Here is a 16,341-nt window from a genome sequence, read left to right on the forward strand (position 1 = left end):
GGAATGGTTTATGGAAGATGAATGATAGATTACCAAACAATTGGCCAAGCTGCTCTGTTTGCTATTCAAGCTGTCTCTTAAGACTAGTAGCCTACCTGCAGATTGGCAGATAGCCATAATTGCTTCTGAAATTCAAGAAAGAATCTAGAACCCAGCCTGAGAACTATTGACCCAATAGCCTGACCTCATATGTGGCCAAACTTATTGAAGGATAGTCAATGATGCAATCATAGTGCATATGACCAAGAATGACCTTTATTTTGGTGGTCAGCATGGCTTCAGGAAAGGCATGTCTATCAAAACAAATCTAATAGTAGTGTATAATAGTCATCTAAAAGTAATCTATAACTGATCTGCTGGACAGAGTTTACCAGTCAATGTGTTTCTACTGGATCAAGATAAGGCCTTTGATAAAATGCCTCACTGCTACCTGATGATCAAGCTGTCAGTATATCATATAGAGAATGATGTTGCCCAGTGGATCCACAGCTTCCTATCTGATAGAATCCAGATTGTCGCTGTATATGATGAAAGAGGTGACCTCACCTACTTCATACCAGTTGACATTAAGAGTGGTGTCCCCTAAGACATCAAACTAGGCCCAATACTGTTCAACCTCTATGTAAATGATGCTCCTGAGGTGGTCAAGAATTGCTTGGAACTATATGCAGACAATTATGAACTTTTTGATCCAGCAGCCTTGGCAGAAAATTGCTCTTTTCTGTAAGAAGATCTCAACAGCCTGTCTATGGGCAACAACCTGGACACTTGAGTTCAACCCATGCAAAGTCCTGTATCTTGGTCCAAACAATCCCTGCCATAGTTATAACACAATTGACTCTGCAGGTGCTAATATGCCCATTCAGAGTGCCAAGGAAGAATGGGATCTTGGGGTTATCATTGGCAATAAAGGGTTGGGCATACATGTGGTTTCAGGAACTGCTTTCCAAGTCAGGGCCAATTTTTAAAAAAATCAGCATCAATTTGAGCTTCAAAAATTTTCTAGTTTTTGGCACTGATTTTCATCATGATCATCACAAAAAAAATAAGGATACAAATAAATAGTCAGCCAGAGATGTCTGTGGTGAAAGACCCCACTACTGAGCTGAGAACTAAGCTGAGGTCAATCATGCAACTATTAATATACTCCAGTTGACTATTTGTGTCCATGACTTTTGTCTTGAAAATCTCGCGCAATAAATTTTTCTTACCACTATTGTTTGTCCACTGATGCTGAAATTGGTTCCCAAAATCAGCTATGTGTGCCAAGCCCTTAAGCTTAAATTTCACAGTCACTGTTGAAACCAAGCCGCTAAGGCAGACAAGGTCCTCAGTTTGATCAAGCATTCAGTGACAAGTTGTCAACCAAGAGTTATCAAAAAGCTTTACATAGCCCTTGTTTGTCCATATCTTGAGTTTGGCATGTTGGTTGCCATCCCACATTTAAGTGTGACATGGAGATACTTGAAGGTCCAGTGTAGAGCAACCAAGCTACCTTCTGCCAAAAAACAAAGCTCCTACAAGCAACAACTAAAAAAGCTTGACCTGCCTAGCATACTGTAGAAAGAGATATCTTATCCTCACATTTAAGATGATAAACAGTGACACTATTAAGCCTGTTTTCAATCACAGTAAATACACCAGAATGCAAGGAAATCCCATAAAACTGCATGAAAATTTAGCAGAAACCATGAGAAGTTCAACTTCTTCACCAATTGCATTGTTCCACTGTGGAATTCACTCAGCAAATCTACCATGTTGGCCAGAAAAGTTGACAGCTTCAAGATTGCTGTTGACCATGATTGGAGGAGCAAGTCATTAAAGACCCAGTGGGACAAACCAGTATCATCCAGCAGGGTCCATTAGGTGTCACCTGCCCCTTTTAGCCCCCAAACATGACTTACCAGCAATACATCTAGTGCAACCCAACAAGGAAACCAAATTATCCTGTATATATGTAAACAGTAATGATCTACTCATGAACTGTGACATGAAACTGCATTAACTGTCCTATTGTTATGAACTGTGTTAACCATCCTGTATATATGTAAATAGTGATGATCCACCCATGGGTGCCCATATGGGGGGCTCTTGCCCCCCCCCCTGGCTGAATGATGCTGCCTTATTTTTATATTTTTGTTCTGAGATTTCTATTATATAGCATTAAAAGTAGCAATTAGATGTAGTTTGCCCCTCCCCCTGGAATTCAGCTTATGGGCGCCCATGGATCCACCCATGAATTGTGACATGAAGATTATCAAGTCAACATTACCTGGCAACATCTACAGTTTCTTCAACCTTAGTAGCTAGAAGATGCAATTTAAGGTAATTGATAATTTTGGTCATTTACCTGAGGCTAAACAAAAAGAAGATAATCCTCAAATACAATAGGATGAGGTAAGGTAAATTTTTCTCTTTACAGATTATTGAGATAGGTAAGAAGTAGGATGACCTTCAGATGCAGAATTTTATCTTGAATCCAAATTTAAAAGTTCATGTCTATCATAAATTTAGAGTAATATCACTAGTTGGACAGCTAATCAGCACTTCAGCAGTTACATCACTATATATTCTCTGTTATCTGTTATATCATCAAGAAATTGGAAGTTTTCACCACTGAATTTGATTTTTTTTTTTTTTTTTTTTTTTTTTTTTTTTTTTTTTTTTTAGAATGTGATTACTTTAAATAACCTTCAATCACACTTGACAGCAATAAGGACAAGTCCTGTAAATACCTGTCAATGATGATGATGATGATGACTTGTCAAGTGGATCTTATACTGCAAACCAAGGCTTTCTCTACTAGTCTTTGTCAGCTATAGACTTGAAAGCTTCAATGCTTGGCAGCATAAGTCTCCTAGACCAACTTCATTATATACATAAACACATATTAATCACTATTTATGAGACATGGATGATAGGCAGCTGTAGTTTTGCCTTGAAGGTTTGGCTTTTTATTCTTTGTCAAGTCTTCCTTTGAAAACTTTAGCTGATGAAACATATTTCATTAGACTTTCATGTTTTCTTTAATTAGCCTAGCCTACTAGGCCTGTTCCCATTTTTTTAGTTAGGCTAAAGTAAATTTGTAATGAAAACAAACGTTTTATGTCTATATGGAATCTTTATAATATTCTGATTCCAAAAGTTAGTATATTTTTAGTTAACTTAGTAATATGTGAATAAAAAATTGCACAAGGTTGTAATCTAGGCCTAGGATGGGGCTTAGGCCTAAAGGAAATTGAAATTTCGTGGGAGGGAGTGAAGATTGAAGCCTTTAAAGTATGGGAGGTAATAAAGAAGAACAACAAGTGATAAATAAAAGAAAAATAGATGGTTATGTTGTCATCAGGCAACAAGTCACTACAATGATTTAATGGCAGTACAGTGACTACCAATCAAGGTGTTTCCAACTAGCCTTACCTTTATTTGGCTTCTGTCAGAGAACATTATTGTTATATCACACTCCACTTCTTGGAGAAATAACTGGGTTAGCTTGCTTAACATAAATGCACCCCAGTTATTTATCTTTATATTGGAAGTCATTTTTGTTAAACCAGGATATTATCTATTTTGTTTAGGTTTCAACGCGATCTTAGCGCCTTCTTTAGAAAAAATTGATATACAATAATACTTGGAAATGTGCAATTTCAAATTTGGACTTAAAATATAACTTCAATAAAATTTTCATAATATTCAATGTTAGTTTTAGAAATCTAAACTGAATATTAATAATAAAAGGGATATTTTGCTGACCTCGTTTAAATTTCTACCTTAAGTATTTGGTAGTATTTTAGGCCCTGTTTTTATTGGGTGTTTTACGGAGAAAGCAAAGAGCCAGTCAACAAATGAAAGCACAAGCAAAAAGATTTTGACCGAAAAGTCTTTTTTTTTTTTTTTCAATGGTGAATTTCGTTTCCACATTGGCTACAAAACTCCGAGAAAAAGAGCTGTGCACAATAGCATTGGTTTATCAGCGCAAAAAGAAGACCGACATTAATATAAATTCATCAAATGAAGCTAAAGTGAAATAGATATTTCATTTTACCATTCCGTATGTCACCTATTTCACGTAAGAATGTAGAATGCTCTTTGATTGGTCAGCAAAAGAAATATTTTAATCAGAATCAGTTGTACATTTTCATGGAGCCTAAATACACCGGAGTGATTTGCAAATGTGGCACAATTGAAACTTAAAAAGAACAAAGCGTATAGAACTACCATCTCCTATACCATCTGTTCTTTCCTAAGCATATTTTCATGACAATTTAGTTCATCTTTGGCGTAAAAGTCAAAAATATGATTGGAGGTGAAACACATAAAATAAGAGATTAATCAATTTCTTTTTAAGTTTGTTTACACCTATTTTGAGTCTCAAAAGCTCATGGATACTACTCAGAATTATTTTAATAATTGGATTATTATCTCTAGCCCAAATTCAGCCAATAAAATTCAATCAATGATGTTTGATTATGTGATTGAGTGGGAAATTTCTCAATTTCTGTGTTAGTGAGATCGGAGTGCCTATAACATAATTTAAGCCCCATTCCCTCGTCTATGATAGCTCATATATATGCAGACTTGTTGTACTTTTTTCGATTCTTAATCACAAGAGGATCATTTAGGAATAGTTCTGAATCACCAAACGGCTGTCTTAAAAACTGGTTTTACGCTTCCCAGTTCAGGAAAAACGACCAAACAATTGTCTTTCTATTGCTTTTCATTCTTTCTTGGCGAATAACAGCCTCTTAAGAGCGTTTGGAACACTATACAAATTGATTTTAATAATGGTTTACGCCAAATTGACTTACAGAATAACTAACCCTTAGATTTATGAGCATATGTGCCATGATCTAAGGAGCAAAGGTGTGCGGTTAGAGTTGAAATATGTAATGACAAATTAACATTTTTCCAATTTCGCCACAGGGGCAGCCCAACAAGCCCGATCATCAAGTTCTCTTCTACGAAAGCCAAGCAATATAAGAAGAAGATTAAGGTATTGTTCTTCTTCGTGAAAAATCACCGTGAAGCTGTAATCTGCACAGAAATAATCACGTGATTAATATCTGTGAGGCTATAGGAGTTATTCTCATAAACATCTGAATTTTGACAATAACAGGGAAATAGCAGTTTTTCACTGTAGTTTTTCCACTTCCAATTTTAAGATTTTTGGGAAATTTCAAGGTGATAAAATGGATTTCGGTGAAAAAAAATTCTTAGCCGGGATTATCGAAAGTGATTGTTAATTACATACAACATACTTAACAGAGACACCAATTCATGTTAAGGGAATGGTTTTCTTCATTAAAAAAAACACACAAAAAAGGTGTTTTTCAAAGTCTAGGGGGATCTTTTTAAGTATTTGAAAAAAATGAACAGTCATGTTTCAAAATCCAAGGGCGCTTCTCCCTGCGTTAAAACCTACAAACCTTGGAATGATTATTTTAATATTAGAAATAAAATTATAGCGCGTTCGTTTCCTTAAATATTTATTTTGTTCGTCCCAGACACAACAAGGAAGGTTTCCGCAAGACTAAAGATAAAGTTATATAATACGAAGTTAAAGCCAAATTAATTTGCTGAATAATAAACTACCATAAGAAAAACGCATTTTTTTTCGGAGGGCAATAATGAAAGGAGGGTTAAGTTGGCTATGCGATGTTTTGCGGATGAAGGATGGCAGATTGCAAAAGGCTGTGATGAATACTTACAGATTATAAAGAATGTCAAAGGATATTTATCTATAGTAGTATCCACTTATCAAGGTGTTGTCTAAAAGTTTAATAGTGTCTAACCAAGCCTATAGCCTGCTTCACTTTGATTGGTATCGCCTAACAAAAAGAAGGTAAAAAGCAAAAGATGTAACCCAAGACTCTTGTGAAGCGGAAATAAGTCTGTTCTTGACTTAAAGTGCTGGTTTTCAGAAGAAGAAGTTTATTTCATTGAACCAATATGTATTGAGCCAAGAAAAAGTGTAATTTAAATAAATTTTATTATTTTGGTTAATAGCATCCACTGACCACATCGTCTATCTTTCATTCAGGTACTGGTTTTCACTTAGTTTTCAGTAGAATGCCAAATATGAGGAAATGAAGACAAACAACTGATTTTCTAAGGTTCATCTTTTCTTGCTTCAAAAAATAATACTTTGCCGCCTGGGCATAATTAATTGTCAGAACAGTTATATCAGGCAATGCAGTAGTGTTGTGTTGTCACTTTGATAGCTTGTAATGCTGTATTACGTTTAGTTGCTTGCACTACGGACCTTCAGTAAATTACTTTCATATTGAAATTTGTCCATACCACATCTAAAAAATCTTCACCAGAGAAATAATATGACAGAAACAAAAGGTTTAACCTCATGTTAAGCGAGATAACGCGAGGATTTTCATTTTATGTTAACGAAGGGCTGAGGGCTAAAAGTTGGACTGACTTTTTATTAGAAAAGTAACGCCAACTTACGTGTTTGTCAAACACCTCATTTGGTCTGGAATGCAGCAATATTCTAAATCTATATTATTAGAGGTGCAAAGGTGGTGTGTGTCTCCTATAACAGTACCTTGAGCGATCAAATTTTAAAAATAAGAACACGAACAAGGGATATTTACGTATAAAGTAATAAGACGGTTGAAAAAATAAACAAAAAAGCCCAATACTCGGGTTTGCATGGAACAGTCAAAATGCATAGTTATATGCATAAAATGAAAAATTATATTGACACTTAAAGATGAGGCACGGGCTCACAAAAATAAACAAAATATATATCGCCTAAATTGTTTCGTTGATAGCCAAAAATAAAGAAATTTAAAAATTTTTACAAAGATTGGTAAAAGTGATGTGAGCCTGTAAAATGTTGGTAGTTCTGGAGGTTTACCAACTATTCTAACAGGTGTAATAACGTATTACTTCCAGGCTTTTATAAAGACATTTTCAGTCTATACAGTATTAAAGACATCTGACAGTGCATTTTGATGTTTGGGTCCTGCTTCTACTAGGCTTTTGGGGATGAATCCGTCAAATCCCGGGGATGAATCAATATTTTTATTATTCAAGCTGAATTCTAATTTACTTTTTGTAAAAGGTGATGCCAGACGGTTCTTGTACTTCATTTTTATTTTAATTAATTTAAAAAAAAACTACAAAAAATAAGTTTTTCAAAGAAAAGTAAAAGCCATTTTAAACTTAAGCTCAGCAGATATAAATACCTGTTAAAATTCGAACTTAAAACGACCAGAAATTACTATTAAAGAATAAATGAAACCCAAAACGAACAGAAATTAAATGAACAATCATAGCAAAAAACATACAATAAGTAATAATATGAATGAATAAGTAGATCTTAAAGCGAGTAATGCTTCGATTGAACATGAAAATCAAGCTCAAAACGAAAACAAATTTTTTCCTATTAAAGTATAAATGAAACTTAAAACGAACAAAAATTAAATAACAATCAATGCGAACAAACATACTATATATATTAATGTAAATGAATAAATAAATCTTAAAACGAGTGAAACTTAAATTGAATATACAAATCAAGTTTGAATCGAATAAAAATAACTACAAACAAGAGTTTGGGTATCGCCTCCCTGCAGAAGCCTAAACCCTACTGCGTCATTGGCGCTTTACTGAAAACAATTCTTTCATTAATTCAGATTTGAGGGAATAAATATCAGCATATGTATATTAAATTGACAATGCACATTTTTTTTCAGTAGCCTCATTTGAATTTTTTTCAGTAAAGTACAAATTATATTCTGGCATTTAGAAAGCATAGGGGTTTTGAATCCTACTCGTATTAATTTATGCTTGTTTTGACTTTGACTCTAATGTTTATTTTAATATTTGTTCGTTTTGGTTTTCATTTATTTATTGATACTGATTTGGGGTAGCTGTGTGCTTGGTAGATTATATGATAGTCCGGACGCCAGATGTACAAAGTGTGAATCATACCACGACGGAATGGGGCTGCTACGAGAATTAGCCTACCCTCCACCCCCTAAATTGACCATACGGATTCAAAAATACATATGGCACTTGCTTACGAGTGATGGAACACTCCGAAACCTGAATTTTATTAAATTTTGGTGTTTCATGCAAGAAAATGCATGTTCCACAAAGTTTGAGGTGCAGTTTTCTGCTCAAATAGAAATGCCTAGAAGCCATAGAATGTTTTCATAACAAACCAACACGATTAGTTAGAAAAAATGGCAGAGTTAAAAAAAATGGCAAAACTATATGAGTCTTGAACAGTCTTGGAAAGTATAAACAAAATCAAATTGAATATTAGATTTATAATGACATTAATTGTTGAAAGATCCATGAGTTCAAGATTTTTTTTTCACTGTAATTTTATTTTCATTTTCAATGCTGTAAGAACTGGAAAATAATAAATTTATAATATACGAGTAATTCGTTTTCAGTGAAGCACAAATGACGCAGAAGGCTTTAGGTTTTTACAGAAGGGGGCAGTATCCAAATTTTGTTTGTAGTGAAACTATATTTGTCTTGACTAATCTTGAAAAGAACTAATAAATTAAACTAAATATTTGATGCATAATGATATTAATTGCTAAAGGCTCATCAGTTCAAAATTTTACTGTGATTTTAATATTTATTTTCAATATTAAGTACAAAAGAAAACATTTGTAGTATAATTTGTTTTCAGTAAAGCAACAATGACGCAGTAGGTTTTAGGCTTTTACAGTGAGACAATAACCAAACTCTTGTTTGTAGTTATTTTTATTCTATTCAAACTTGATTTGCATATTCAATTTAAGTTTCACTCTTTTTAAGATTTATTTATTCATTTACAATAATCTATATTGTATGATTGTTCGCATTGATTGTTATTTAATTTCTGTTCGTTTTAAGTTTCATTTATACTTTAACAGAAAAGTATTTTTTTTGTGTTAACCTTGATTTTCATATTCAATCTAAGCATTACTCACTATAAGATCTATTTAATTATTTATATTATTACTTGTTGCATTTTTTTTTCTATGATTGCTTATTTAATTCCTGTTTGTTTTGGGTTTCATTTATTCTTTAATAGTAATTTCTGTTCGTTTTAAGTTTTAAATTTAAAAGGTATTTGTATCTCCTGAAGTTAAGTTTAAAATGGCCTTTACTTTTCTTTGAAAAACTTATTTTCGGAAAGTTTTTTTAAATTACTTTTTGTTCGTTTTTTATTGCAAAAAATTTCAAGTTTTTTTGGCACGGGGGGGGGGAGGGTTACGGTCCGATTATTCTTGACTTTAAAAAACGGATTTAGGACTTTCAATTTAAATCGAATGAGTCTTTTTTCAAAGTCTATACGATTACTTCTTTCATAAAAACATTATATATGAACAACAGACAGCTTGCATAACTTGTGGACAGCGATTGACAAGAATGAATGGATTGAAAAATAGCTCCAATAAGGAAGTTTAGACCATTTCACTTGCTGACAGAAAGGGATCACGACTGTTTGGAATTGACCTTAATAGGATTTTGTGTGTCAAAGCAATTTTACATCTATCTCAGAGTATGTGTTCTAACCTTATAATTGGATAATTATAATAGATTTCCTATGTTTTCTTCCCATACAAAACCCCCTCCCATAAGTTATAAATCCCCTTTAATAATTTATGTCCCAGGGCATAACTTACTACGCCTACCCCTGGGCCCTGGTGGGCTGTGTCGACACCGGAGTTTTTTGTTATCAGAACTTTGAACTATTTTAACAAAATGTCTATCTCAAAATATTTATTTGATGCATTTAGGGCGTGGAGGAGGGGGGGCTAGTCACCCTCAAATCACTTTTGGCTCTTAAAAAGTGAACAAGAACTTTCAATTTTCAGTCAAATGAGACCTCTTCAAAGTTAATACGAGCATCCCTTCCATAAGAAATAATGGGAAGGATTCGGAGAATCCTTGAATTACAACTCTTGCCCTGAGGGCTGAGGGGGAGTTGTCATCCTCAAAGACCTAATTTCCAGAATTTAAAACTACGTTTAATAAAATGGTTGTCTCAAAATTTTGATTGGATGAGTTTGGGGAAAAGGTGGGCGTGAGAGGGAGGTTTGTTGCCCTCAGGTCACTTTTGACTATTAAAAAGGGCCCTATTCCTTTGAATTTCCAATCAATTGAGCCTTTTTTGAAGTTTCTACGACAACACCTTCTTTAAATACCTTATATGCCCCCAGGGCATATCTTAAAACTCTTTCCATGAGGGTTGTGGGGAAGTGTCCTCCTCACAAATATATATTCTATCTGGAAGTCCACTACCCTGAACGAAATTGCCATCTCCAAAATTTGGTTGAACGTGTTTGGGGGAATGGTCGGCGTGGGAGGGGGACTAGTTGCCCTCCAATTACTTTTGACTATTAAAAAAGGCAATAGCCCTTTAATTTCCAATCGAATGAGCCTGTTTTGAAGTTGCTAAGACAACACCTTCTATAAAAACCTTATATGCCCCCAGGGCATAATTTAAAGGGTTGTGGGGGAGTGTCCTCCTCAAAAATATATTTTCTATCTGGAAATCAACTACGCTGAACAAAATAGCTATCTCAAAGTTTTGATTGCATGTGTTTGGGGAAATGATCGGCGTGGGGGGAGCTAGTTACACTCCAATCATTTTAGACTATGAAAAGGGACACTAGCCCTTTAATTTCCAATAAAATGAGCCTGTTTTGAAGTTTCTACGACAACACCTTCTATAAAAACCTTATATGCCCCCAGAGCATAACTTAAAACCCTTGCCCTGAGGGCTGTGGGAGAGTATCCTCCTCAAAACTATATTTTCTATCTGGAAAACAACTCTGCTAAAAAAAAATGGCTATCACAAAATTTTTATTGAATGTGTTTGGGGGAATGATGGGCATGGGGGGGGGCTAGATGCCCTCCAATCATTTTCGACTATTAAAAAGAGTACTAGTCCTTAAATTTCCAATTAAATGAGCCTTTTTTGAAGTTTGTACGACAACGCCTTCTATAAAAAACTTATATGCCCCCAGGGCATAAATTAAAACCCTTGCCCTGAGGGTTGTGGGGAAGTGTCCTCCTCAAAAATATATTTTCTGTCTGGAAATCATCTACGCTGAACAAAATGACTATCTGAAAATTTTTATTGGATGTGTTTGGGGAAATGATGGGCGTGAGAGGGGGGGGGGGCTAGTTACACTCCGATCACTTTCCACTATCAAAAAGGGCACTAGCTCTTTAATTTCCAATCGAATGAGCCTGTTTTGAAGTTTCTACGACAACACCTTCTATAAAAACCTTTTATGCCCCCAGGGCATAACTTAAAACCCTTGCCCTGAGGGCTGTGGGAGAGTATCATCCTCAAAACTATATTTTCCATCTGGAAATGAACTCTGCTAAAAAAAAATGGCTATCCCAAAATTTTGATTGGATGTGGTTGGGGGAATGATGGGCGTGAGTGGGGGGGGGCTAGTTGCCTTCAAATCATTTTCGACTATTAAAAAGGGCACTAGCCCTTCAATTTCCAATCGACTGAGCCTGTTTTGAAGTTTCTACGACAACGCCTTCTATAAAAACCTTATATGCCCCAAGGGCATAACTTAAAACCCTTGCCCTGAGGGTTGTGGGGGAGTGTCCTCCTCAAAAATATATTTTATGTCTGGAAATCAACTACGCTGAACAAAATGGCTATCTGAAAATTTTGATTGGATGTGTTTGAGGAAATGATTGGCGTGGGGGGGGGGGGGCTAGTTACACTCCGATTATTAAAAAGGGCACTAGCTCTTTAATATCCAATCGAATGAGCCGGTTTGGAAGTTTCTACGACAACGCCTTCTATAAAAACCTTATATGCCCCCAGGGCATAACTTAAAACTCTTGCCCTGAGGGTTGTGGGGGAGTGTCTTCTTCAACAACATATTTTCTATATGGAAATCAACTACGCTGAACAAAATGGCTATCTGAAAATTTTGATTGGATGTGTTTGGGGAAATGATGGGCGTGGGGGTGGCGGGGGGCTAGTTACACTCCGATCACTTTCGACTATTAAAAACGGCACTAGCTCTTTAATTTCCAATCGAATGAGGAAATCAACAACGCTGAACAAAATGGCTATCTCAAAATTTTGATTGGATGTGTTTGGGGGAATGATGGGCATGGTGGGGCTAGATACCCTCCAATCATTTTCGACTATTAAAAAGAGCACTAATCCTTTAATTTCCAATCGAATGAGCCTGTTTTGAAGCTTCTACGACAACGCCTTCTGTAAAAACATTATATGCCCCCGGGGCATAACTTAAGACCCTTGGCGTAAGGGTTGTGGGGGAGTGTCCTCCTCAAAATACATTTTATATCTGGAAATCAGCTACGCTGAACAAAATAGCTATCTAAAATTTTGATTGAATGTGTTTGGGGAAATTATGGGCGTGGGGGGAGGGGGCTAGTTACACTCCGATTATTAAAAAGGGCACTAGTTCTTTAATTTCCAATCAAATGAGCCGGTTTGGAAGTTTCTACCACAACGCCTTCTATAAAAACCTTATATGCCCCCAGGGCATAACTTAAAACCCTTGCCCTAAGGGTTGTGGGGGACTAAGCTCCTCAAAAATATATTTTATATAAGGAAATCAACTACGCTGAACAAAATGGCTATCTCAAAATTTGGATTGGATGTGTTTGGGGGAATGATGGGCGGGGGGGGGGCTAGGTGCCCTCCAATCATTTTCGACTATTAAAAAGGCCACTAGCCCTTTAATTTCTAATCTAATGAGCCTTTTTTGAAGTTTCTACGACAATGCCTTCTATAAAAACCTTATATACCCCCAGGGCATAACTTAAAACCCTTGCCCTTATGGTTGTGGGGGAGTGTCCTCCTCAAAAACATATTTTCTATGTGGAAATCAACTACGCTGAACAAAATGGCTATTTTTAAAATTTTGATTCGATGTGTTTGGGGGAATAGTGGGCGTGAGGGGGACTAGTTGCCCTCCAATCACTTTCCACTATGAAAAAGGGCACTAGCTCTTTGAATTTCCAATCGAATGAGCCTGTCTTGAAGTTTCTACGGCAACACTTTCTATAAAAAACCTTATGTGCCCCCAGGGTATAACTTACAATCCTTGCTCTGAGGGCTACCGGGGAGTTTCCTCCTCAAAAACATATTTTCGATCTGGAAATCAACTACGCTGAAAAAAATGGCTATCTCAATATTTTGATCGGTTGTGTTTGGGGAAGTGATGGGCGTGGGGGGGGGGCTAGTTGCACTCCAATCACTTTCGACTATTAAAAATGGTACTAGCCCTTTAATTTCCAATCGAATGAGCTTTTTTTGAAGTTTCTATGACAACGCCTTCTATAAAAACCTTATATTCCCCCACGGCATAACTTAAAACTCTTGCCCTGAGGGTTGTGGGGGAGTGTCCTCCTCAAAAATATATTTTTTATCTGGAAATCAACTATGCTGAACAAAATGGCTATCTCAAAATTTTGATTGGATGTGTTTGGGGGAATAATTGGTGTGGGGGGGGGGGGGCTAGTTGCCCTACAATCACTTTCGACTATCAAAAAGGGCACTCGCTTTTTGAATTTCCAATCGAATGAGACTTTTATGAAGTTTCTACGACAATGCCTTCTATAAAAACCTTATATGCCCCCAGGGTATAACTTAAAACCCTTGCCCTGAGGGTTGTGGGGGAGTGTCCTCCTCAAAAATATATTTTCTATCTGGAAATCAACTACGCTGAACAAAATGGCTATCTCAAAATTTTGATTCGATGTGTTTGGGAAATGATGGGCGTGGGGGAGGGGGGTTAGTTACACTCCAATCACTTTCGACTATCAAAAAGGTCACTAGCCCTTTAATTTTCAATCGATTGAGCCTGTTTTGAAGTTTTTACGACAACGCCTTCGATAAAAACCTTACATGCCCCCAGGGCATAACTTAAAACCCTTGCCTTGAGGGTTGTGGGGGAGTGTCCTCCTCGAAAATATCTTTTTCTATCTGGAAATCAACTACGATGAACAAAATGGCTATCTCAAAATTTTGATTGGATGTGTTTGCGGGAATGATGGGCGTGGGGGGGGGGGGGCTGGTTACCCTCCAATCATTTTCGAATATTAAAAAGGGCACTGGAATTCTCAATTTCCAATTTAATAAGCCCCCTTTGAAGTTTCTACGATGACCCCTTCCGTATGAAGTGCCTCTGGGAAAAAAATAAATAAATAAATAATAATAAAACATTGGAGCCGTTTGGCCTTTACTATAGGCAACGCTACAGCGTTGCCTCTGAAACAGCTTACATACTTTAAGAAAGGATCCATTTATTGGTCTTAGTTTTTTATCAGACAGTTCTGTCGATGTTTCCACTTATTTCGATTATCCCTAACGTAGGTATCGTTCATTGTTGAATTTGGTATATGAGTACTTTCAATATTGTTTTCTCCTTCAATTCAATTTATTAGCTCAGTAATGTTGAGGTAGTTATGTTAAGATCATGCTCCATAGAGAAATCAGACCAAATTTTTTTAGCCTTGACCTCGTTTCAGGCTCGATAAATCAATCCGAGTTTAAATCACGCTTAGCAACAATCATTTAAAAATTAAACCTCTTTACTGCACTGGTTACAGAACTGAAACATAATTATGACCAACTAAAAAAAGGGAGAACGAGGACACCATGTTTTATTAGGAAACGTAGTTATGCATGAAGTCGTTAGTGGAAGAGTGATGACATTTGTTTGCTATGACATTCGATATCTTTGCCTAGCTGCATCCCTTAAATTTAGGCTAGAGGAAGAGCTTGGGTTTGCGGAGGAGGCTTTAATTGCTAGTACATATGTATTTTTATTATATTTGAAGGCTTTATGGCCTGAGACTTGAAGAAAATATATTTGACTGCATTTTGCTCGAAGGTTCGGCAGCTGTTTTTTAATGTTATACGAGTATATTAACTTTTTTGTGCTACATATCATTTGGGAAACAAGTTTTGAATTTTGCCTAAAACGTACACTAACTACGATTTGATAATTAGATTTTATATGAAAAGAGTTGCCTAAATTTTCAAAGGAACAAAATACAATTCAAATTTCTTTGGAGTGGAATATTAACATTTCAATAGAAGTATCAATAAATGCATCTTCAAAAAATATGCATTGCGATCATTTCCATTAGTCATTCAATTCGATCGTCCTCGGTTGGAATGGGATTTAGCTTATGTTTTTATTTTGATTAAGGTTTTGTGTCAGCATTTGTCGGCACACTCTTTATATCGCCCCAATTCAAAACCCAAGCTTCACCCTTGGTTGGAGGATGTCGGAAGGAAAGATTTAAGGGGAATAGGAACTTCCTCTGAGGGTGTGAAGAAGGAGTCATTTTTTTAAAATTTGAATGGAGGAGGAGCGTGCATAGCAGGCAGCTTAGTGCTCCATTGTGTTTTTAGTAGTAGCAAGGCCGTACCCAGGATTTTTTTCAGACGTGGTTTTAGTCAAAGATTTTTTTCGGGGGGGGGGTCACACAAGAAACCCTCATAAAACGCACACAAAATTTGTTTATGTCCATTTTTGTTACGTTTTTACGAGTCAAACCAAAATTTCAGGGGGGTCTAGACCCTCCTAACCCCGCCCCCCCTCTGGTTTTGGCCTTGAGCAGTAATAGTAGTTGAAATTCATTTATAATTGGACGCATTTCTTGTGTTTCGATTTGTTGAAAAGCTCATGTCAAAGAATCGGCAACATTGACATCTCTGATTTACATTACAGCAGCAACAAACCAAGCAAAGCAGGGAATAATTTTATGCCGAAGATTTATCTATAAATATGAAGGTAATCGCGTGTCTTTTCACAAAAGTGACCTCGATTCAAGATTCCCTAGGCATTCTTTTCTCTGTTTCTTGAATTCTAGGCATGAAAGTTTAAAAACGACGCTGGGCTGAACTTGGAATCTTGCAATCCATGAGTAAATTTAGTATTTATTTTCCATAGCTTAGCATGGTGGAAATGGAAAACACTGCAGATTGCCTCCTTATGTTCTTCCCACATGAACTCATCACTGAATTTTGCATCATGAGCCCCTAATTGGTCCCTTAGTGTAAGTTACTAGTACCAAGGCTGTTTTGATAGGGCAGAGGTCATCATTATTCTATATGATGGAACATTAGTGGTCTTCACACTTTTTGCCAACATCAGTGAGCTGTAAGATCTTAGAACAAAGATGAGTTGAAAAACAATGATCTTTGCAGAAAGATGTAAGATCTTAGTGCTAAAAAACAGGCCTAGTATATAATGGCATGTAACATATAATGCTTAAGTACTGGGGGTGGGTAAATTTGAATTTCTGATAGAAGCAATTATTATATTTATATAGAGCATAAAAAAGGCTTCAAGT

The 16,341-nt window shown here is 36.1% G+C and overlaps 2 protein-coding genes across 3 annotated transcripts in view; one reads left to right on the forward strand and one right to left on the reverse strand.

The window, feature by feature from the left end:
• The window catches only part of LOC148943326 (centrosome-associated zinc finger protein Cp190-like), a 651,851-nt gene extending 648,261 nt beyond the window's left edge, over positions 1-3,590 (reverse strand). For both annotated transcript variants that reach the window (XM_089100986.1, XM_089100985.1), the window contains exon 1: positions 3,421-3,590. In XM_089100986.1, the coding sequence (XP_088957112.1) occupies positions 3,421-3,543 (123 nt within the window). In that variant the 5' untranslated portion in view covers positions 3,544-3,590. The remainder of the gene's footprint in view (positions 1-3,420) is intronic.
• A 12,074-nt stretch (positions 3,591-15,664) lies between these two features.
• The window catches only part of RpS6 (ribosomal protein S6), a 56,078-nt gene continuing 55,401 nt past the window's right edge, over positions 15,665-16,341 (forward strand). Inside the window, exon 1 of the mRNA XM_089101880.1 lies at positions 15,665-15,779. Within this exon, the coding sequence (XP_088958006.1) occupies positions 15,774-15,779 (6 nt within the window). The 5' untranslated portion in view covers positions 15,665-15,773. The remainder of the gene's footprint in view (positions 15,780-16,341) is intronic.

Source organism: Artemia sp. Qi Xiang Cuo, chromosome 15 (genome assembly GCF_049724085.1).
Source record: "Artemia sp. Qi Xiang Cuo chromosome 15, ASM4972408v1, whole genome shotgun sequence".
Lineage (NCBI taxonomy): Eukaryota > Metazoa > Arthropoda > Branchiopoda > Anostraca > Artemiidae > Artemia > Artemia sp. Qi Xiang Cuo.